We start from the raw sequence: 25,679 nt of genomic DNA on the forward strand, positions 1-25,679 counted from the left end.
CTAGTTCAGTTCTAGTTCAGTTCTAGTTTAGTTCTAGTTCAGTTCTAGTTCAGTTCTAGTTCAGTTCTAGTTCAGTTCTAGTTCAGTTCTAGTTCAGTTCCAGTTCAGATCTAGTTCAGTTCCACATCTAGTTCAGATCTAGTTCAGTTCTAGTCTAGTTCTGGTTCTGTTCTAGATCAGTTCTGAAAATCGAAATTCTTACATCAAAATTTCCTACCGACATAGGTCACTCAGTTGTCGTGTTAAATTCAATATAAAAAAACTATCTTCTTGGGTACTTGTATACATATTTATTACGTTTATTTTCAGTTTTCTTTATTTTCGCCAAATAAAAAAATAAAAAATACGTTTTGCTGTTATTTAATTCGTCAGTGAGTCAATTGTTTGTTCTGATTTATAGGAGGGATTTTTATTTAAATTGTTATTTAAGTTTTTCATACTTGTTGTTTGTCTACAACGTTTATTTTATAGTTTTGTTGTTATTGTTGCATCTAATTCTACTTTCTAAAACGCATGTTAATAAATAGATATTTAAATTTTGTACTACGATCCGTATTTATTTATTTATTGTTCTCGTAATTATTTAAGAATTATTGCATTTTTTGCACAAAGAGCTTTAGATGAGTTCAGCGCGTGCTGATAAATTAATAACACCTTGCAATTGATATTTATGCGCGAACTAAATAAGAAAATCACTACAATTTCAAAATAGAAAAAAAATGCAAGATTTATTTGTTTAGATTTGATTTAATTCAATTCCATCTCAATTATTTGAGGTCACGTAGTCATTTCTTTTAATTACTTAATATCATATACATAAAATGATCGAGGAAACAGAACTTCAACTTTATTTAATTATGGTATTATTGTTAAAAATCTTAAGCTTTTTAAATTGACATATGTGTGTATATTTCTCTGATAGTTGTAATCATTATTATGCTATGTTACAACGTTGTTAGTAAAATGGGCAGTAAGTTCAGACGATTATTAGACATTTTCTGAACATTTTACTGACAACGTTGTAAGATCTGACAACCGTGTATCACGGCTTTTAGATTTCTAATTTTTTTAATTTCAGTTCTATTTTATTTTTGCTATAGGGTAGAAGGGGGACCATATACCATTTTTTTTTTTGAGGCGGTCTCAATTTAAAACCACAATACATATTCTTAATTTTTTTCTTGGTTCGGATACTTAGATATGTTGGCTTTAGTTTAATTTCTTTCAATTTTTCTTAAGTCATCCTTATGTACATATTTTTTTAACTTTTCCGCACTGACCAAAAACGGCGCTAAGGCGGTGGGGCACATTTGTCATTAGTAAAATAAAAGAAAAAATTACAAAAATAAAAACTTATTTTCTTGTTTTATACCTTAATTTATTAAACAAAGTATAATAAATCAGATATTTATTGTTTATTTCACAAAACTAAACAAAAAAATTAAAACAAATTATTACTGATTTTTTCTATATTTTAACCAAATTTTGTTCTACATTACAAGCATTATATATATTTGGCGCATGTGCCCCACGGACAGTATTTTCACAGCCCTATGAAAAACAATTAATCATGTCTGCCTCCCATCATATGTAAAGTTAATATTTCAAATTTTCAGGGATGATAGATAATCGATAAACGAAAACAAAATTTAATAATGCGATAAAATCGATTACTCGGTTTTCAAGTTATTCGCATTGACAGATGTGTCCCTATGGCGAATGATCCCCCTTCTACCCTCTCGTTGAATTATAGTTCAGTTCTAGTTAAGTTCTAGTTCAGTTCTAGATCAGTTCTAGTTCAGTTCTAGTTCAGTTCTAGTTCAGTTCTAGTTCAGTTCTAGTTCAGTTCTAGTTCAGTTCTAGTTCAGTTCTAGTTTAGTTCTAGTTCAGTTCTAGTTCAGTTCTAGTTCTATTTCAGTTCTATTTCAGTTCTAGTTCAGTTCTAGTTCAGTTCTAGTTCAGTACTAGTTTAGTTATAGTTCAGTTATAGTTCAGTTCTAGTTCAGTTCTAGTTCAGTTCTAGTTCAGTTCTAGTTCAGTTCTAGTTCAGTTCTAGTTCAGTTCTAGTTCAGTTCTAGTTCAGTTCTAGTTCAGTTCTTATTCAGTTCTTATTTAGTTCTAGTTCACTTCTAGTTCAGTTCATGTTAAGTTATAGTTCAGTTCTAATTCAGTTCTAGTTCAGTTTTAGTTCTGGTTCAGTTATAGTTCTGTGTTAATTTAAACTCACAAATTGTAAAAAAAACTATATGTTTAGGGACAGGTCTAATGTTTATTCCAAAACTAAGAAGTCATAACATTAATTTAAAAATACCGAATAGATTTCTTATTTCAAAATCTTATCATTTATTTTAACAGTCGCTATCTACTCATAGCATTTTTTATTTTTATATTCTTATGTTATGCAATTCTTGCATTTCTTCCGTACAGACAGTAAATTGATAAAACAAACGTTTAAATTGATTATAAACTGGTTAACTGCATAAAATGTGTCTGCACTAAATTGTATTTACCTACTTTTATTGAAAAATTATGTGACGGCAAAATGTTCTAAAATAAAGCATAAACTCACTTCACAATGTGGAATTCCCCAAACGACCTTGTACTTTGTGCATTATTTTTTTTAAATAAAAGAACAAATTAATACAATTTGAAAGCTTCTTTAGTTTTCTTATCGAATAAAATATATAAATAGCCGTTAAAAGTTTAATTGAAATTATATTTAATTACTTTCTTCTAACTACTTAAAATTTATTTAATCATCAATGCCATCATCAATATTATATCATTATTTTAAATAGGTCTATAATAAAACACTTTGGAAACCGATAAGTACAAGGTATATCTCGCTCACTTAATAATAAAAAAATAGTATTATTAAATTTTTCTTTTTGTTTACTTTTTTTGTTTATTTCCGCCAACAAACTAAAGTGGTAAAGTGGAAAATCAACTACATATAAGTAAAATGTGTACTACATATAAGTACATATACTTTTTATATACATATCATTTTCTGTATTACAGAGCTGTTGTTTTTTTTTACAACAGTATGTTTAGCAAAAACTACTCCCTTCAGATACACAACATATCGTAGATATTCGTACATATGGATCCATCGAAAAATGATGTACGAAATACAAACATGTATCGATCAATGTTTGTAGGTGCTACATATAATATTTACATTTCAATATTCGTAATTTATTTTCTTCCTAAGAGCGAGAGAAAAAAACGCTTATTTTAGTTTTAATTTATTTACTTAAATATTTACTTTTCTAATAACTTGTGTTGTGTACTTTTGAGTATATTTTTTTGTATATTTTTCCCATTAATTATTTGTGTGCGACCTTGGTGCTTTTTTGTGTTCACGTGAAACATAAATTTGCAATGATTTTTTATTTGAGATCTATAAAATATGTAAATTTGAAGTAAGTTATAGATGAAGAGAATTTAATTTTAAATATTACGAGTTACGTTGTTTCAAGTATTCAGTTTAGATTATAATCTCAGGTAATTTTTAATCATCGCAAATTGATCCGCAGACCATTCTATAGTGGCCTAGTTTAGTTCTAGGTCAGATCCATTTCAGTTCTGGTTCAGATCCAATTCAGTTCTAGTTTAGTTCTATTTCGGTTCTAGTTCAGTTCTAGTTTTGTTCTAGTTTAGTTCTAGTTTAGTTCTAGTTCAGTTCTAGTTCAGTTCTAGTTCAGTTCTAGTTCAGTTCTAGTTCAGTTCTAGTTCAGTTCTAGTTCAGTTCTAGTTCAGTTCTAGTTCAGTTCTAGTTCAGTTCTAGTTCAGTTCTAGTTCAGTTCTAGTTCAGTTCTAGTTCAGTTCTAGTTCAGTTCTAGTTCAGTTCTAGTTCAGTTCTAGTTCAGTTCTAGTTCAGTTCGAGTTCAGTTCGAGTTCAGTTCTAGTTCAGTTCTAGTTAAGTTCTAGTTCAGTTCTAGTTTACTTCCAATTCAGTTCTAGTTTAGTTCTAGTTCAGTTCGAGTTCAGTTCTAGTTCAGTTCTAGTTCTAGTTCAGTTCAGTTCTAGTTCAGTTCTAGTTCAGTTCTAGTTCAGTTCTAGTTCAGTTCTTGTTCAGTTCAGTTCTAGTTCAGTTCTAGTTCAGTTCTTGTTCAGTTCTAGTTCAGTTCTTGTTCAGTTCAGTTCTAGTTCAGTTTTAGTACAGTTCTAGTTCAGTTCTAGTTCAGTTCCAGTTCAGTTCTAGTTCAGTTCTAGTTCAGTTCTAGTTTAGTTCTAGATTAGTTCTAGATTAGTTCTAGATTAGTTCTAGTTCAGTTCTAGTTCAGTTCTAGTTCAGTTCTAGTTCAGTTCTAGTTCAGTTCTAGTTCAGTTCTAGTTCAGTTCTAGTTTAGTTCTAGTTCAATTCTAGTTCAGTTCTAGTTCAGTTCCAGTTCAGTTCTAGTTTAGTTCTAGTTCAGTTCTAGTTCAGTTCTAGTTCAGTTCTAGTTCAGTTCTAGTTCAGTTCTAGTTCAGTTCTAGTTCAGTTCTAGTTCAGTTCTAGTTCAGTTCTAGTTCAGTTCTAGTTCAGTTCTAGTTTAGTTCTACTTCAGTTCTAGTTCAGTTCTATTTCAATTCTAGTTCAGTTCTAGTTCAGTTCTAGTTCAGTTCTAGTTCAGTTCTAGTTCAGTTCTAGTTCAGTTCTAGTTCAGTTCTAGTTCAGTTCTAGTTCAGTTCTAGTTCAGTTCTAGTTCAGTTCTAGTTTAGTTCTACTTCAATTCCAGTTCTGTTCTATTTAAGTTCTAGTGCAGTTCAGGTTAGTTCCAGTTCAGTTCTAGTTCAATGATATTTAGATTTTTTGCTGTTTAGTGTATAAAAACTTTAATAAAAAATTTGTATTCCAAATTTCATCAAAGTAAATATCTTTTGATTATTTCCAGGTAAAAAATGTCATTCGTCCCCGCTATTATTCCTCTGAATTGGGTATTCGTGAGAAAATCTTTATTGGTGTCATGACAACCCAAGACAACATCAATACATTAGCCACAGCAATAAATCGCACAACAGCTCATCTAGTAAATAAAATAAAATTCTTCATTAATGCCGATAATGTTAAAACCAATTACAAATTGAAGAATATTGTTGGTTTTACAGACACACGAGAAAATCTGCGACCATTCCATGTCATCAAATACATTGCAGATAATTATCTAGACGATTATGATTATTTTCTAATCATACAAGACAACGTGTATGTGGATACACGAAAATTGAAAGAGATGTTGTATCACATGAGCATAACATTTGATCTATATATGGGAGCAACTGCTGAGAGCAGTTACAGTAGTTATGGCGTCAACAACAATGTGGGAAGAGATGGGGTTATGGCGGCGGCCGCTTTGTCTGGCAATGTAATTGATGGTGATAGTAATGCTGGCGGTGTTGATGCTGCCGCTGCTAATAATGATGAGTTTCGTATGTTAAGCGATCGTAATTACTGTGATTTAAATGCTGGCATTTTATTGAGCAGTAGTGTTATACGCAAAATGCGCAACAATTTAGACTGGTGTGTACGGAATGGCATCACCAATGTTCATAGTATTAACATTGGTCGCTGTGTTAAATATTCTAGTAATTTACCGGGTTGCCAGGAAAAGTTTCAGGTGAGTTTCTATTAATTATTTTTAATTAAACCAGAACAATTTAATTTATATTTAACAAGTCGTTAAGATTTAGTAATTAATAGTTTTTTTCTATTGTTACTTTTTGTTATTTCATTTTAATGTCGAATCACACACTATTAATTTTTTTTTACTCTAACCGCAACTTAAAAATTTATGGTTTTGTTTTATTCATGTTTATACATATTAAAAATACATATGTAGCTATGAGTGTTTTAGTGAGTGTATCACAAGATTTTTAAACAAAAAAAAAAAAAATGCTTAAAATATCATTAACCACCAAAGGTGTTTTTTACTTTTTTGTGTTGAGCGAATATTGGTTAATGTAAAAAGTATTTTTCGAATTAATTACATAGTTTTAATCGATTATCTTCAGGTGTGAGCATTATGAAGGTAGAATATTTATCGTGATTACAGACTATAGTCTCCCCAATTAAGACTACAGTTATCGGCATAAAACGATGACAGAGAGTAAGAAACATTTAGAAGCTCTTTGTCAACCTTTCTTTTAAATTCTCCTCTACTATAAACTGTTCCATACTCTGCCGTCTATAAATTCCACATTTTCTGAACCATAAAACGTTCAACAGTGTATCGACTGAAGAAAATTGTACATTCTCTTGAATGTAGAAAATTCTCTTGGTGGTTATATAGTTTCACAACAACAAACTGTTCTATAAGTTCTCGACTATATAACATAAATTATATATGTATAATCTAACGACTTTTTAGACTATTGACCAAAATCTGGTATAAATATAGTCTCTTTACAGTAGACAGTTTTACTGTCTCGATCTACATTTGAGTTTAAAATTTTCGATTTATTCCTGTTTTTTTATAGAAAATTGTATTGTCTCTCAGACATTCAATAGACAGTTTTGACAGTTGTATCGGTCTATATTCGGATACTTTAAAAAGTTTCGCTTTGTTTTGATTATTTCTAATTGTATAGTTTCTCTATTGAATAAAAATTCATAATACCTTAAATTAAGATAGTTCCAAAGCCTCTAACATAGTTCGTTTAACTACAAACAGCTCTAAAAGTTCTCCACTATAAACTGCTATATGTCTAGCCTATCAACGTTAGACTCTTGACTATAAACCATTATAGTCATTCGACTATATAAAGTTCTATATCCTCTTTCCTATAGATTGTTCTTTAGTTTCAGTTATTTTAAACGGTTTTTATTTAATCAATCAATTAAATAAGGTTTCGGTGGGAATATAATAATTTTATAATACATACGACATATTATTTATATTATGTAAATGATTCATCAAGTTCATATATGTCTGATTTAAATTAACATTAATTATTATGCATAACTATATTTCCGTTAATGTTTGCCAACATTCCTCAAAAATAAAAAAACAACATACAAAAGGATGTCAAACAAATTTAAATGCATAATTATGTACATATGCAGTTTTTTAGGTTTTCTGTCTGCAACACAATGTTGCAGTATCAAATTATGGAAGTCAAAACCAAATTCAATGACAGTCATACAAACAAAAAACCCATAATGTTGTTCGACAAACCTGCTGGGTGCACAAAGAAACACTTTCAAACAAATTCATTAAAATATGCAAATGAAAATATGTAGTGCTAATAATTTTCCCCTTTGATGGTTAATAAATGTGTTTGGATTTGAAAATGTAAAAATCTTTATTTCGTATCCATTTCTATTTGCTTTGATCCATAAGGCATTTCCTTAGAAAATTAAGATATATTTGAATTATCAGACGGGAAGTTATGCAAATAAATTGAAAACATATTCGTTAATATTTAACAAAAATTCTCTTTTTAAGCAAATTTAAGTAAAAATTTAAAATATTGTTTTAAAGTTTTTACTATTAGTTTATGATACTTATTTTTATTAATTTTTTATAGTTTCAGCATGGTTGATTTATAATTTAATTCAATTGCAAATATTTACGACATGTTGGAATTTAATTTATTTCAATTAAACTGAAACTGAAGTTCAATTAAAATTACTCTCAACATTGGAAAGGCAATTTAATTAATAGAATAAAAAATAGCTTTAAGCTAGTTGGATGGTACAGTAATTGTCTTTGACTGTTAAACATCAGTTTTTGTTATGCACTTAGTTGAAGTCATCACTTTTTCTCTGCAAAATTAGTAATGACAAAATAATTAAACTCTGCCCGAGTTAATAAATCAGTTTTAATTTCAAATGTTATTCTTCCCTTCTTCTAGATGATAGATAGATAGATAGATAGATAGATTGATATATTGATAGATAGATAGATAGATAGATAGATAGATAGATAGATAGATAGATAGATAGATAGATAGATAGATAGATAGGTAGATAGATAGATAGATAGATAGATAGATAGATAGATAGATAGATAGATAGATATATAGATATATATAGATAAATAGAAAGATAGATAGATAGATAGACAGACAGACAGACAGACAGATAGATAGATAGATAGATAGATAGATTATTTCTCAATTGGACAAACTGAAAATATTGCTCAACTTTTTAAAATTACTTTCTCCTGAAAACAAATTTAATCTTTTAACTGAAATCATACGAGTATTTTTCTACACACAATTCAAAAATAATTGTCCCAAAAACCAGTGTCTGCATCCTAATTAAAAACTCATCATTCTCCCAGCAAATTTCATATAATTTGAATAATTTTTAGGTCACTGAACGGCAATAACCACATACAATATTCAGGGTCACTTTGGTTAGTTTTTCTTATTGTTCTCATTGTTGTGCTTTTGGTAGCAATGAACTTCAAAGTGTGTTAAAAAAATACCAACAATAATTTGAGTTGGATAATACTCTTATTACAGCATTAAACGAACGAAAGAATAAACTAACAAACTCTCTAAATCTATGGATAATTGGATGGGTTATACTTTATATGGGGAACCGAAATTTAAATTATCACTTACACACACACATAAATTATACTAAATAATAGTTTACACTACTTCTTATTTCAAATTCAACATGAAAATACTATACAACGTTATTAAATGGAAAAATAAACAATAATTGAAAATGTACAAGAAAAAATATTGAATCATAGAGAAGTCAAGATTATTGATATACTTTTTCTTTAATTCTTTTTTTTATTAATTTTGTATATGTTTTTGCAAAAAAAAAAATTACAGACTTTACTCGTTTATTTTATTTTTGTTTAAACAATTGTTTACTTTTCATTTTGATTTACTAGCTCTTTGAAGAAAACTACATAATAAAATATTAATTATTTTGTTGCTATTGTTGTTGTTGTGGTTTTTGTTGAAATATTTTGGCCAATGTTAAAATAAAAATGTTTGTTTATAGTTGTTATTGATTCAACTGAAATAATGTACTGATCGACAACAGATTTTTGTGTGTGTTTTTTTATAAAATAAAATCAGGTGAGCGGATGATCAGCGAACTACCACTAACAACCGGCAAACTGTTCAACCGATCAGAAAATAAAGTTAAATTTTTTTAAACCAAAAGAAATTGCTGACGCAATTGTTTTTTTTCTTGTTCTTTAATTCAAAATACAGAAAAAAGAAAGAATTTATTTATGTACAATTAAAATGCTGAATCATAGTTTAAAGTAAACTTTTTTTATTAAATATATGTATGTTTTTTAATATCAAATCATAAAGTTTAAAAAAAAACTATTTGTTTAAATTTACCATGTGCAAAATTTTAACGAAAAAAGTATGAATGTTTTGTAGTTTAAGTTTGTTTTGACAGTATAAAGTTTAATAGTTAAAAAAATAGTTAGGTTGGAGAAAAAGTATAATTCTTATCCTTTTTTTTAATTTTAAAACATGGTTAAAAATTCTAAGGAAAACATGATTCTAAATAACTTGTAAGAAGTTTTGAAGCAAGAACCGAACGAACACTTGCTTTGCACGCAATACATTCATCATTAGCTTAATTAATTTTTTTATTGTTTTGCGAGCTAATGTAAATTTATAATTACATTGATGCAGAATTTTCATTAATTTAAATAATTTCCATTTTCGACTTCAATGTGAAACAATTTCATAGATGGTGTAAAAGGTGACATCTCATAATCTGACTAATTTAATTTAGCGAAGCACCCAACCGAATGCTTTCTATCCTTTTTAAATGATTTTGGATTAATCCGTACCCTTTTCTCTTTGTTAGATTCTAAACAAATATACCAATACATTTTATTTATTGGCGTACTAGCAATAGGGATCGTAGTACTTCCCATATGAATTTTTTGAAAAAAAAGTGAAAATTTTGTTCCCTTGAAATTTTAATTTCTCTCGAAGGGAAAATTGCTATCGTGAACTTGTTGTGAACAATTCATTTACAATAGTTGATTTTCACAACAAGTTAGTGTACGAAAAAAGTGAAAAGGGAACATAATTCACGTGAAATATGATTGACTATAGGGGGTGATAATAAAAGATTATATAAACGAAGTTGTTTGTTATATTAATGAAATTCCCCCCGGGGCATGTTTCCTTGATGAAAGTCCCTCATCTTGGTGTATTGCAATCCCGGGGTAAAGAGGTGCTATCACTACTTCTGATATCACTTCATTCCTGGAGCTTTCCTTAGAATCATTTGACATGGGGTCGTACCCGAGAATCACATAATCAAATATATATAATACAGGATAAATATAGGAGTATACGAGTCTTGCAGGTCCATATAGGTAAAGACAGTATGTCGGAAGAATGGCCAATTGGTTGTATGATGATGTATAAAATGTATCTTATACATGTGATACCAACCATTGAGTTTTCGTTCCTTGCCCAGGTATGCTCAGAGAAAACTCTTTTCATATATCTGTGAGTAAGAACAGAATCGTTGGCTAATTTAATAGACTTTTTCTTCGGTCTACCGGTTACGTTTCTAGGAGCTGTTGCCGATTCAACAGAGACCGATTCAATAGAGGCGTGTTGTAAACGGAAGTGATGTTTTTGCATCTCGAAAGTTAAGGTGTAGTAATAGTCAGTGATTAAGTACTAAGTACTAGTACTTGAGCAAAGTGCACGTATGTTGGACCGGAAATTTCATATTCATACATACATAAATTGCCACCTGCGTTTAAGAAGCTCAATGATGCGGTGGTGAGTCGCCATACGGCCTGGCCTACACGGCAGGTGTTTAAGCAAAGCACTTTGACATTTATACTAATGAAATATTTCATATATTTAATGAACTAGAACTAGATGCAAGATTTAAAGCGTTTCAATCTTAGAATCTTTTTTATTGTCATTAATCTAAATTTTATTTAAAATTTTTTACAAAAAATTATGTCATCTTTACTTTTAAAACAAAATTTTATGATTTATCTAATATTTTAAATTTTTCCAAAAATTAAATAATGCATTCCGGATTTAAATCTTTTAAAATTAAAAAAAAATAGAATATTCCTTAGAATTTAGAATAATAAATAATATTTTGGAAAACACTCGCATTACCTGAAAAGAATATTAAGCATAAATTTTATATTTTTCAGACAAATTTAGAAATGTGTCACTACTGCCTTAAAACATGCTAATAAATTAAGCTATATCCCAAAAAGAAGTTTAATAGTTTAAACATGAAAACGTGCGTGTAATATTAATTTTTATTAAAAAATTTAAGTTTATTTCTAACACTTGAATAAATAACAATTACAATATTTTTTTTGTGGGTAACAACAATTAAATTCCCTCTATTATATATGCTTCAATTTAATTTTTTAACATATCAATTTGAAAACTAAATTCAATTTGCAATATTTAAAAAGTTTTCAAATTTATCCTTCGATTTTCAATAAACTTTTCAATTTATACTAATGATAAATACCCAATTTTTTGAAGAGCAAATTGCAAAATCAATTAATTGTTTAAGTGAATAATAACTGTGAAGAGTAAACAATAAAAAATCTGTTTTCTAAATACATAACTATTAACTATGTGTGCGAGTTGGTTTTTTTTCTGCCAATTCCATTAAAATTAGTTCAAATTATTTGAATGTTTTTTTAAATAATAAAAATAACAAACTGCTAACATAACATATAGGAATATATGAAAGTATACTTTCTGGTAGTTGATTGGTGCTAATAAACTTCCGCCAAAATTTTTCTTTTCAATAGTTTATAAATAAATATACAATAAATAAAAGTAAAATTAAATTAAATCATTCATTCATTCATCATGTGCATATATTATTGTATGTATCATCGTGTTTGTATTTGTATGATGGTGCAAAATTTAAAATACTATCATACATTGTTGTATTTCAAATTAAAGATGAAAAAGAATTAAATCGAAAATTTGTAAAATTAATCCTTGTATTCATAACTGCTTAATAAAATTGTTAATGGTTTTTTGTAGCAATTTTGAACTTTTTTCAGTGATTGCACTTTACGAGTTGTTATAGATGGGATCTCATCAAACGAGTTTAAGATCAATTCAGGGTACCGCAAGTCTCCGTTCGTCCTCCTACCTTTTTCTTATCTTTATAAACGACCTTCTATTTCAAACTTCCAACTCTATCCATTTCTATTCATTCAATTGTAGACCAAGTCCTTTAGAGATTGGGGCAATGAGGTGCAATATGAATGAATCGCGAATTGATAAAAATATCTGAATGGGTTTAATAGTGTCGATTTGAACGTTTGTTTTGTTGTTTTTTTTTTTAAACATAAACGTATGGCAGGTCCATCTATATTTATAGGTGTTGTAAATATTAAGGAATCAGACACTCTTGATGTTCTGGACATGAAAATATAGGTCGATGTCCGATGGACTAATCACATTTTCCAACTGCCGGAAGAAGCATTTAAGTGTCTCGGTTTTTTGAAACGGTGTAAGACATCACATTTTCCAACTGCCGAAAGAAGCATTCAAGTGTCTCGGTTTTTTGAAACGGGGTAAGACATACTTCACTTCATCTTCACTCATCTTCTTACTATTTACACCACATATATCCCACCGAATATGGAATGCAACTGTCATGTATAGGGTGGAGCTTCGAAGTCTATTTTGAAGCTACATGAGCACGCACAAGAGAGAGCGTAACGTTCTATCGATACTATAAAGTTCCTCTGAAATTAGGGAACTCGTTCTCGATAAACTTATATTTTTACGCAACACACGACTATCATCAAGAACAAACCCATTTGTGGTCGATTGTGGACCGCACAACACATTACAGGGAAAATGCATTCTATAGCCTCACTGTTCGTATGTGGAACAATCTTCTTACTAAAGTATTCCACGTCACTTTAGCTGAGAAAAGGTCCCCAAACACTACTCCCTCTATCCTCCCTACCACAAACCATTTTCCTAGCTCCAGCACAATGCACTGCATTAGTAGAAGTAATCCCCTGAGTGCCATTTATTGTTTAATAAAACAGTGGATATTTAAGTTAAATTTTAAAAGGGCTCGGGTCAAATGAGGCCCTATAATTTTAAAGTTCACGAGGGTTATCAAGGCTAGTATAGAACTTGGTTTTGCAGCTTTTTGTCGAGATAAGAGTATATTTAACATAATTATGAATTTAAAAGCCCTATTCGGAGGGTTCAGTTGTATGGGGTCTAGGTGAAATAATTTACCGATGTTAATTATTTTCAATATGCTGCTTAGTCTCTGGTACGATAAAAGATCATGTGCGAAATTTCATTGAATTATCTCCAAAATTGCAACCTTTGATTCATTTGTATGGGGGATAGGTGAAATAATGGACCGATTTTAACAATTATCAATAGGCTTCGTCCCTGGGTCAATAGAAGATCATGTACCAAATTTCATAGACTTAGAAAATGATTCTAAGCCGATTGGTATACTAAAATAGGACCAATGAAAAAAGACAAAATCATGAGACTTGATTCTAAAATAAATAATTGAGCCGCGCTGAATCTGAATTAGATTCTCTCCATCACATCTAATATTTGAGATATCGTGTTTAAAAATTTGGAAAAACGTAATTTTGGACATTTTTGACACGATATAATAGCGCCATGATAACTTCTTCGAGATATCATTAAATAAAACTTGATTTCCAGCAAAAATTCCAGATATGATGGATAAATCTAAAAAGTCTCTGTGCTAAAAATTTGTCGGTCTGTGTAATTCTTAAAAATTTGTTTAACAATTTATGTAAATTTTTTAAAAATTGTTGCAAAGAAGTTGAGTTAAATGAAAATTAATTCAAATTTTTGTAAGGACAAACAAAAAATTAATCTAATTGTTGCGAAAGCAAAAAATGTCTAATATCTTTCGAATAATTGAAGTTTTAATAAAACCTTGATGATAAAAAATTTCTCAAAATGAAAAAAAAAATAAGTTTTAACAACTCGAAAATATTATTTTGTTAAAACTTTTAATTATTGTGCACATTTATTTTTTGAATAACTTCTTTTACAACTCTGCTCACCACCACTTAACAAAAGAGTTATTTTCATTTTTTTGTGAATTCTTACGAAACATAAAACATTTAAATTAAATTAAGTTCAAAAATCTAAAGATGCATACGTACGTGTGATTAAATACATAGTATATAGTATATATATATTTTTTTCGTGCTATATAATATTTAAATTGTTTAATGAATAAATTTTAAATGAATACAAATAAAACATATACGAAGCTATAGTAGAGCGTAGCAGATAATATGATACTCTACAAATATTACGAATATTGCACAAGGTTAACACGGACATACAGACAGATATTGTTTAATCGAATCAGTATGAGAGTAAATAGCGTTCGTCTTTGAATAAAAAGAAGCGTACGTGCCAAATTTCATCAAAGGTTTGCATGGACAGATGGACGAATAGACGGTCATAGCTTAATCGACTCAGAAAGTGATTGTGGTCCAAATAGTACCCCTTAAGGCGGATGTACGATCAATATTTGTGGGTGTTACATACATCAGATCTTGTAAAGCTTTATTAACGTTTCCCCCCGGGGCTTGTTTTCCTGATGAACGATCCTCATTGTGGTGTATTGCAATCCCGTGGTAAAGAGGTGCTTCCAATACCTCTAGTCTGTCGGAACATAAACTTTACTACTAGGGATAAGTTTGGTGATGTTGCCGTATGACAACAGATACCCTACAGTGGATTGACGGTGTGGCTAAGCGTTGGAATTGAGTTGGTATGTGTCGGATGTTGTTCATCTACGTTGTTGTAAACGGAAGTTATAGGGCTGCAATGTTCAGAGATTAAATGGCTCAAGTACTTGAGCAAATTGCATGGATGTCACTTCCGTGTAAGAAGCACATATCTTTAAAACTTAATGTGATAAAGCGCTGCTCAATTCTTTAGAGAAGTATACTTTGGCTTCTGGGTTTGTGACTTTTTTGAAGTTTTGTTCGCCTGTGTAATTTAAACATGTATTTTATTAATTTAACAAAAAAAATCAATCGTATTTTTCTGTTCTAAGTAATATTCCAGACTGGTCACTTTCCATACAATTATGTTTAATAAACAAAGTTTAATATCTGCAAAAAAATATAAAAGATTTTTTAATTTTATAATCCTTCTTGACGCCAACAATTATTTTAGCAAAAGATCAAACATCTGGAGAAAAAACATAAAAAATTTTTATTGTTAAAAATTTAAGGAATTAGAAAAAAATAAACATAATGAAAAAAAAAACGTTAAAAATGCAACTATATAATGTTTATTTTCTTAATCAGAATTTGCGTATAACAAAAATTTCAATGTTCCAAAAATTTTAAATTTGCAAAAAAGATATATTTTATAATCGTTTATCTTAAAAATACAAATCATAAAAGATGGTATTAAGTAAACATTATTATCACTCTTATGGAATTTAGCAAAAGATAAAAATGGCTCGTTTATTTCTTAAGACAAAAATATTTCTGATTCATATTGAATTTTTTATAACTTGTGTAATTAGTTGACTAAGATGTGTCTAAAAATAATCACATAGAATTTCACCCACTTAATGCAACATATAATGAAATTATTATCTTCTTTTTCTTTCTTTTCCTATAAAAATAATTTAAATCGTTATTTCCCTTAGGATTGAGAATGATTTGGATATACATTTGATGTTAAACAAACATTTAACATTTTTTACATAGCATTCTATGGAATAAAATGTTTTTGCACACAACTTAGCAAACAACATCTTATTAATGTTTTTGTACAAAAGAGCTAAGTCTGCTTTTTTTGAAATGTTTATTTAAATACATTTTTGTACAAAAAATATTCATAAGAGTGCATAAATATTTAATAAATTTATTCTCGTAAAATTTTTTAATATGGACTTAGCTCAATTGCCAATAAAGCCAACAGTATTTCTATTTCTCCCATTATCACAATGTCTGGTTATATTTTATCTTTAGGTTAAATTGACAGTTTTCATACAAAAACAAGTAAGAAATTATATACCCTACACCTGTTACGAAAAGCAAAATGTCATTAATGTTCATTATAAAACCTTTAAGTTGAATTGTACCTTGCCTCAGATATACTGTGGACATTTAAGTCAAATTTTGAAGGGGGCTTTTTATAGGTCAAATGAGGCCCTATAATTATAGAATTCATGAGGCTCAACAAGGCTAGTATAGAACATGGTTTTGTAACTTTTTGTCCACATACGAGTATATTAAACATAGTTATGAATTATTGCGTAAGTTCAGTTGTATGGGGGCTAGGTGAAATAATGGACCGTCGTTAACTATTTTCAATAGGCTTCGCCTACGGTACCATAGAAGATCATGTGCGAAATTTCATTGGATTATCTTCAAAATTGCGATTACACGGTTTACAAGCCCTATTCCTGGGTACAGTTGTATGGGGGCTAGGCGAAATAATGGACCGATCTTAACCATTTTCGTCCCTGGAACAATAGAAGATCATGTACCAAATTTGATTGAATTATCCTCAAAATTGCGACCTGTAGTTTGATTACAAGGTTAACATGGACGGACAGACACACGGATATAGCTAAATCGACTCAGAAAATGATTCTAAGCCGATTGGTATACTTTAAGGTATAGGACCAATATTATTGTGCGTTACAAACATCAGCACAAACCCAATATATATTATAATCGGCAGAATAACTTTCGATTAAACGATAACCAGAAGTGAAGTTAACGGGGATTAATCAAATAAATGTAAACCCTATATAAATATTAATTTTCTAAAATATTTTTTTTACTGTTTTAAATATTTTACAGATATTTAATTTAAATGTTTATTTAAGATTTCACTAGAAAATTGTATCAGACCCTTTATAACAATTAAACTTAACGTCAACATAATATAATTAAAGTAAACATTGTATAACGTTTAATTTAAAACTTTGTTCGTAAAACAAATAAATGTCGTCATAAAATTATTAATTAGTTTACTTTCACTAAAATTTAATACAATGATAACACATGTCAACAAAATCGAACTTTTTGCGCGACTTTTAAATAAAAATAGCTAATTCCTATGTATTTTCATCCGCTGAATTTAAAAATCGTTATTAAATGTTCGGTTAGCTCCCGTTTTTTGAGATATTGCGATTTTTGTACAGACATTTTTAAGGCTACATTTTTGAAGTTTTTACTTAATTTTGCAGAACTAAAACTAAATTCCAAATTTAACAACATGGAAATCTTAACAAAATTATCTTTTTAGAGAGTATAATCATGATGACAGTTATTGCAGTCTTGCAGGGAATTTGAAAATTAAACCTTTTTTGTTTTATCCTTTTAACAATACTTTGTTTCAATGTTATGTGTTGGTATTATATTGTAATAATGAATCAAACTCGTTTACCTTAAATTAAAGTTAAAAAGAATAAAACAAAATAAGTATAATTTTCAACTTCGCTGCAGGACATCCAAGGTATCCTGTAACAACTGTAATGATAGATAATTTTATGTAGATTACCATGTTGTTAAGTAACTCTATGAATATTGGTTCGGTTTTGAAAAATTAAGTAAAAATGCCGAAAAAATGTCTTAAATAACGTATTTACAAAAACCACAATATTTCGAAAACTGGAGCTAACCGGAACAATTTTTGAACTCAGCGGGAGTTAAATACATATCAATCAGCTATTTTTATTTGAAATACATTTTTAATGTTATCTAGTGTAATAAGTTAATAAGAGTTTAGAAACATTTTTTTTAAATTATTTTTTGAAAATTAAAATATAAATTTTTTTGGAAATTTTTCCAAATATGGATTACTTTTCGAAAATTATAAACTTTTTGTAAATTTTCTAATAAAAAACTTCAAGTGTTCTAAAAAATAAAACTTTGTTATAAAAATTGCTTAAATAATATATTTTTTAAAATTTTTCAAAATTTGTATATGGAAAATTTTCTAAAAAATTATCTCCAACAACAATAGAGTGGAAAAACATTTTTAAGTATAAGGAATACAAGAGATAACACGATAAAAAAAAAATAAATATTTTTTAGGACGCTTAGTTCTCTACCAATGAAAAATAAGAATTATGCCCAATTTATTGAAATAGGTTTAAAAATTGGAGTCGATTACGGGAAATATAATTTGGTTTGGTCCATTGCACAATTTTTTAGATTATTTTTTTAATGTGCCCTACAATGCACCAAAAGTCAATTTGAGGACCCGAAATAATCTAAAAAATATATTATTTATTATTCATGCGATAAGCTCAAGGTTGCAAGAAATATTTCTAAAAATATTATTAAATATTATTTATTTAATATATAAGAGAAAATAATAGCTAGAGTCCACAAATGTCTTCGGAATCGCTTAAGTATCAACATGAATATGTAAGACAACAAATTAGCGGACTAGGAATAAAAGACATGGCATGGCAAAAATTCAAATATCTGAGAAAGTAAATTTTGGGAAAAATGAGCGGTCTTTCATTTGGATCGTATATATTGCAGTCTAGGAGGTAGAATTTGTAAATTCTTAAATTCATTGATATGAGTCCATGTGAAAGTTAGGAAAGAAATTTTAGATCTATAATTCCTTAGTTTTGCAAGAATTTATTAATTTCGAGGGAAATGGGAGGACTTTTTCATAGAGCATGGTAGACTATATAAAGCTTATTTAAATGGTTAGAATTGAGGATTCAGCCATTGATATTCAGAATTAATATTCACATTTACCAGCTTTTGGGAAATATATTAAGAAATGAAACAAACTATACTTTCATATAAGTTAAGAATATCGGAATAATCTTATTTTCCGTACAATCAGGGTCTACTCTAATGTATTTATTCATATCTAAATCTGTATAAACATCCTCCCAACTATTTGGCGTAAAGTTGAAACAATGCGTTATCTTTGTTAAGACACATACTTAAAAAATATTTAATGGTCTATAAGAATTTAATGGCAATTTGATGAATTTTTATGTTGACAGTAAATTTTTGCTTCAACATAAATATATCATATAGCATACATCTAGAAGATTTATTTACTATGTGATTTGAGTTTAACATAAACATTTGATTGTAACGATTTCAAACTTTTTTTCTTCCTACTTTTTTTCTACACATTTATTTGTATGCTAAATAATGTCAACAAAATGAACTTTTGTTTAGATATCTTTTCTCCTTGAAGCAAACATAAAAAAGCAACACATTTGGTAACAATATGTTTAATGGAAAATTTGTATTTGTTTTTTTATGTGTATCTTTACAGGGAATTCAACAGAGGACGTACGCTTTGAAGACAAGTACAAAATTATTTAAAGATTTAAATTTATTAGCTAAAGATGAGGCATTTCGTAATGCCACCACAATATATCCGGTTACAACAACTGATGATTTTTATAGACTTCATGCTTATTTCTCAAAGGTGAGTAATTTATCGAAAAAAAATTATAAATATTTAATAACAATTTTATTTGAGGCCTTTTAATACCCTTTGCCTTTGTGAAAATATTACAAATATACATAAGTATAAGTTTGTTATACCGAATTTATACAATATAGTCTTCTGACCTAGATCAACTAAACCTAGTCCGTCTATCTCTTTGTCCGTATGTATTTTTCAATAGTTAGTTAGTAAGTTAGTTTGAAAAGAGGATATATACATAAAATCCGAAGAAATTCATCTATGTCTCTAGGAAGCCTACTGCGCGCTCCTTAACCAGTACCTCCGGTAGGAATCGAACCCACTATTTCCGGTCTGCCAGACTAGAGCACTAACTACTAATATACCGGAAGCCAGAAATCATATTACCAAAAATGAATCAGTCCATAATTGCTCATAGCACTCATATAAGGACCTCTACCGGAAATCAATTAAAAGAACATTTTTCATTAACATATGACCATATCGGGACTAAGTAACTTAATCTTAAATAACTAACTACATAAAAATCTGATGAAATTAAAGTTGAATCATTCATCATTTGAATAAATTTCGGGATTATTCATAAACATTTAACAATGGTTTATAAAACAATTTAGAAAATATAAGCTTTCAAAAAATTTTGTCTAGAAGACACCACGTCAGTAAAATAGTTATAAAAAAATCCACGTCGGTCCCAGCGGGTTAAGATTCGGCATAGCCGGATATAGCTCTCTAAATTGTTATAGTTTTATTTGTTTCATATACTTGAGTTTTAAAAATTGTTTGTGCTAAACTTTAACTTTATCTTAGTATCATTTAGAAATTGTTCATCTTAATAGCGGAGAATTGGAACAGAAATCATATCGTATTGCCAATGGTACGATATCGAATAATATCCTAGAAATAAGATGGCCCCTAGGCGTACCATTGGCCAGTGCGCCCGAAACACGTCACGACATTCTTATGTGGCATCTCATAAATCGCACTCATATATTTTTACCAAATGGTGAGAATAATATCGAAACATTAAGTACAATTGAATCTTTAGATTTGAATAAAGTGCTCGACATAACCATACAATATGCAAAAACAAAATTTCCCACCATGATTAATACGGGCATACATAGTATCTATAGAAGGTTTGATGCTACGCGGGGTATGGATTATCAAATACATTTAAATATGCGTGATACGGGGAGAATGTCGGCGCTGACACAGAGAAATAGTATTATAAAAAGTTTTCAAATTGTAAAACCTTTGGGACGGGTGGAAGTGGTGCCATCTCCTTATGTTACGGAAAGTACGCGTATAGCTATACTGGTGCCTACCTTTGAACATCAATTGGAGGATGCTTTGGATTTCATAACACAATATGAAAAGATATGCATGCACAATCAGGATAATACATTTTTATTAATGGTATTTATTACATAATATTTTATTTTATAAAAAGATTACTTACATTTCCTTTTTTTCTTTTAGATTTTTATGTACCGTTATGATTCATCTAGCAAAGGAGACACTGATCCCTTTAAATCTCTAAAAACTCTTGCCTTAGATTTATCTTCAAAATATAAAACAGATGGTTCTCGCATTGCTTGGGTATCAATACGTTTACCTTCGGCGTTAAGTGATCCTATACCTTCAGAAGATGTTATGCTCAACTCCTTATATGGCCACAATGAAATCTTAAGTGTAGCTGTAGCTGATCTTGCCTTGCCAAAAATTGGCTTAGAAAGTCTAGTGTTAATGGCTTCAAATTCTATAACTTTCAAACCCGACTTTCTTAATCGGGTAAGTACTTTCGTTATATTTAATATTAACTGAATATTAAATCTCACTTTATATTTCTCAGGTGCGTATGAATACCATACAAGGTTTTCAAGTATATTCTCCTGTAGGTTTCATGATGTATCCTTGTAAATTGGCTGGATTCTGTAAAGAATGTGAGTCATGTGATGTTAGTCAAAGTACGGGTTATTTTGATAAATGGAATTATGATGTTATATCGTTTTACAGTCGGGATTATGTGCAGGGTAAGTGCAATTCAATATTTATACTTTTTTATATACTTTATACACTCAAACCTCGTTTTATGCGATTAATTCGTTCCGCAGAATAATTCGCACAAAACGATACACTAGCTCCATACAAAATATAGTAAATAATAAAAAAGCGCACTATTTCAAATTATTCCCTCAAAAGTCAAACAAAATCGAATAAAAAAATCAACAAAAATTTAATTCTTAACTGAATCTATTACAAAATGATGAATGATTAAACGACTTTTCGACTTTTTTTATTTAGTTAAAAGTCGATTTTTCGACTTTTTGCATTTTATGAAAAGTCGATTTTTCGACTTTTCGACTTTTTTTCGTTTAATTAAAAGTCGACTTTTAGACTTTTCGACTATAAGTATTTTATAAATAGTCGACTTTTTGACTTTTTCCGACTTTTCGATTTTTTCGACTTTTTGACTTTTTTCGACTTTTTTCCGAATATTTTTTGACTTTTTTCAAGTTTTTCCGACTATTTTAGATTTTTTGACCTTTTTCCACTTTTTTAAATTTTTCGACTATTTTTGACTTGTTTCGAAAATTTTCGAGTTTTCGACTTTTTCCGACTTTTTTCGTCTTTCCGACTTTTTTCATCTTTTCGAATTTTTTCGACATTTTTCGACTTTTCAACTTTTTTCGACTTTTTACGACTTTTTTCGACTTATCCACATTTTTCGACTTATCGACTTTTTTTGGACTTTTTTCGACTTTCAGACTTTTCGAATTTTTTCGACTTTTATTAACAAAATCGACTTTTCGATTTTTTTCACAGACGATAGTCGAGTTATCGACTTTTTTCGACAAAAAGTCGATTGTTCGATTATTCGAATGTCGATTTATAGAAATTCCAAATAATGAAGTATATGCAGAAAATTTCTTAAAAATAAAAAAAAATATTTCTTCGTGTACAAAGGATTTGAACAATACTTTATATGTATATCCGAACCTGAATTATTTTTGCAAAGAAAAATTTTAGAATTTTTAAACCGCACTATTTCAAATTCGCATAAAATAAATACGCATAAAACTAGGTCTGAGTGTACTATGAGTTATTGAAAATCGTTTTTTCTTGTTGTTAAACAAACAAAAAATAAGCTGAAATTGTATTATATGAGGGATAGAGCTAATAATATAACGGATCGAGCCTTTGAACATATGATAGAGAGATTTTGGTTTCTTATAAAGCTTGTGTATATAGAAATTTTATAAATGTACTTAAGGTCTTCCTACAAAATATTGAATATTGCTTTATACCCAACATCAAACAAATTTGTTGTCTTTCCGTTTGTAACACACCCGATAAGGACCCATTAAAGTATTCTGTGTCTTCACTAGAATCTAAGACAATCTAGCCACGTCCGTCTGCCTACCTGATAAAACATCACAGAATTCACCACAAAGGTGCTTAAGAGCTTAAAAGTCAAATAACTTAAGTTGATGCCGTTTGTTTGGAATTGAAAATGACCAATTTCCCCCCAGCCCTCATATACAAGGTCCTCTTGAAAAATTACTTTAACGCTCATAACTGGCTTAAAGAAAAGTTCTATAAGAACCAAAATCTAACTTGTCAAATTCAATATCAATACTTAAAAAATTACTTTAACGCTCACTTAAAAAATTACTTTAACGCTAATAACTGGCAACAAAATTCTAGTATAGAAACAAAGTTCAATAGAAATAAGTTTTATAGAAGGCAAAGAACAAAAAAAGTTGTGGGATCTGTCTACAGATGATCCTCCCCCCATATAATGTTTAAAGCTATTTTTATAGCAACCAAATTTTTTAAAATATAGGTCCATTTTTTTAAAAAAGTTTTGTATCCGTAAAATATTGTCCGTTTAAAGTTATCTGAAAACAATTTTGTAAAAAATATTTACAAATTCCAAGGCACGATATATTTGATTAGACCCCACACTGGCCAAAAAAGGTTTAAAATATAGACCTTAAAGTATAGGTCCATTTTTTAAAAAAAAAAGTTTTGTATCCGTAAAATTTTGTCCGTTTAAAGTTATCTGAAAACAATTTTGTAAAAAATCTTTACAAATTCCAAGGCACGATATATTTGATTTGACCCCACACTGGCCAAAAAAGGTTTAAAATAGAGTCCGAAACTTTAACTTCCAAAAGATTGGGTTAATCCGAATGTGCCCTCAAAATTTCATAAAATGTTATCAAACAATTTGTTGTTATTTAGAAGTCCAATCATCTGTGTAATACTTACTTATTTTATCTTATTTTCTCGAATTCAAGTTCTGCATAAGTACTAGACGAACATAATTTTTAGTGAGTGCAAAAAAATATGTTTTTAGTTTACCCTACATTAAATAAAAGCCAACATTGTTTGTTATTTTTTAATAACAACTGTTGTATATAGCAAATATATATAGCGGATACGATCGAGCCATATCCGTCTGTCTGTGTGTCTATTGAAATCAATTTTCTGAAGACCTTAAATATCTTCGGGTACAAATCTTCAATACTTCTGTCGAGACTTGCTTTCGAGAAGTTTTCTATTTAAAATCATTTCATAAATAGCAGGTTTGATAAATAAAGTCGAATATTAAACTTTTACTTATTTTTTATTTAAAATTTACTCATTTAGTCAAATTCTACATAAATACCAGGAGAGAATAAATTGAGAGATTGAGTAATATTTTAGTTTACAGTGTTTTTTCATCCTTTCACCAAGTGCTTCTTAATATTGTTTTTAGTATTAACTAAATAAAGTTGATCAAATTCATTAGTCGACCATTTTTTTCTTTTTCCTATTTCGTAAAATTCAAATTCTGTATAAATACCATATATTTCAGTCGACCATTTTTTTTCTTTTTCCTATTTCGTAAAATTCAAATTCTGTATAAATACCATATATTTCAGTTTCAGTCTTAAGGACATCAATTAAATTGATTTTAGTTTTGTGTTATTTACACTTTCTTTTCAATATATACCAATATTAGTAAAACACAAATATGCGATAGTGTATAAAAATTTGTATTTTATTTTTCCATTTTCTAATTATTTTAAAATTTGTTAAATTTTATGTAAATACAAAGCAACTGTTAAAATAAAACTATATTGCCTAACATATTCTTATAAGTAAGGCGTTCAGAAAGATAAAATAATATTTTTTATATTCTTATCTTATTAGTAAAAATATTTTTATATGATTTTGTTCATAAAACTTCAATTTGAAAAAATTCAGAAAAAACGTAAAATTTAATTTTTTTCTCTTGTTATTTGTTTCTATTTTTATATTTTTCTTTTTTTAAATAAAAATAAAACTCAAATGAAACAAAAACATCCATTCCGTTTTCATCCATTCAATTTTCAAAAAATTTAAAAAAATCTTACGATTTTCAATTTTCCATTCGTATTTTTTCAGTAAGTTTTGTTACATTTTGTATTTATACTTTAATATTTTTAATTTTATTTGAAAATTCGTTTTACTGAATATTATGGTGTGTAGCTAGGTTAATGGAGAATATGTTCATATTTTTTTAAAGAATTTAATAATTACCGCAAAATTTGTTTGAACTATATATCATTTACAAACTTTTTAGAATTATGTAAGTCAATACTTACTAAATTAATAAATTTTATTAACAAAATATTCAAAATTATACAAAATACCAAGATATCATAAATTTAAACAGAAAGTTATTAATTTATATAATCCGATTGGATTGATTGGACTTCCAGATGACATAACAACATTTTAAATAAGGGTGCCTTTGCGGAGTTTTGCGGCAAAAAATTTTTTTGTGTTTATGAAATTTTGAGAGCATATTCGGATAACACAGTCTTTTGGAAATTAAAAATTCCGTTTTTTAACGTTCTTTGTTGATATGAGTGTATAGATGACAACAGATAGTTTTACTTCACCCTTCATTAGGTCATCTTGAACTTCTTAACAATGTTGCTGCAAAGAAAAAAATATAAATTAAATAGAATTAAAATATTTTTCATATATATGCAACATATATTATTTGCACATAATAGATCATTAAAGTTAAATAATTATTAACCATTTCGTTTAACTGAATAATTTCAGAAAACCTATAGATATAGATAGATAAATTAGATATATAGATAGATAGGTAGATAGATACTTAGATAGATAGATAGATAGATAGATAGATAGATAGATAGATAGATAGATAGATAGATAGATAGATAGATAGATAGATAGATAGATAGATAGATAGA

The 25,679-nt window shown here is 28.6% G+C and overlaps 1 protein-coding gene across 1 annotated transcript in view; it reads left to right on the top strand.

Annotated features, from left to right (window-relative positions):
• LOC111688001 (chondroitin sulfate glucuronyltransferase) overlaps window positions 1–25,679 on the top strand; it is a 37,862-nt gene that overhangs the window by 10,058 nt on the left and 2,125 nt on the right. Inside the window, exons 2-6 of the mRNA XM_046945409.1 lie at window positions 4,881–5,603; window positions 19,261–19,416; window positions 20,227–20,835; window positions 20,899–21,210; window positions 21,272–21,452. Of these exons, the coding sequence (XP_046801365.1) occupies window positions 4,881–5,603; window positions 19,261–19,416; window positions 20,227–20,835; window positions 20,899–21,210; window positions 21,272–21,452 (1,981 nt within the window). The remainder of the gene's footprint in view (window positions 1–4,880; window positions 5,604–19,260; window positions 19,417–20,226; window positions 20,836–20,898; window positions 21,211–21,271; window positions 21,453–25,679) is intronic.

Source organism: Lucilia cuprina, chromosome 3 (genome assembly GCF_022045245.1).
Source record: "Lucilia cuprina isolate Lc7/37 chromosome 3, ASM2204524v1, whole genome shotgun sequence".
NCBI classification, from domain to species: Eukaryota; Metazoa; Arthropoda; class Insecta; order Diptera; family Calliphoridae; genus Lucilia; species Lucilia cuprina.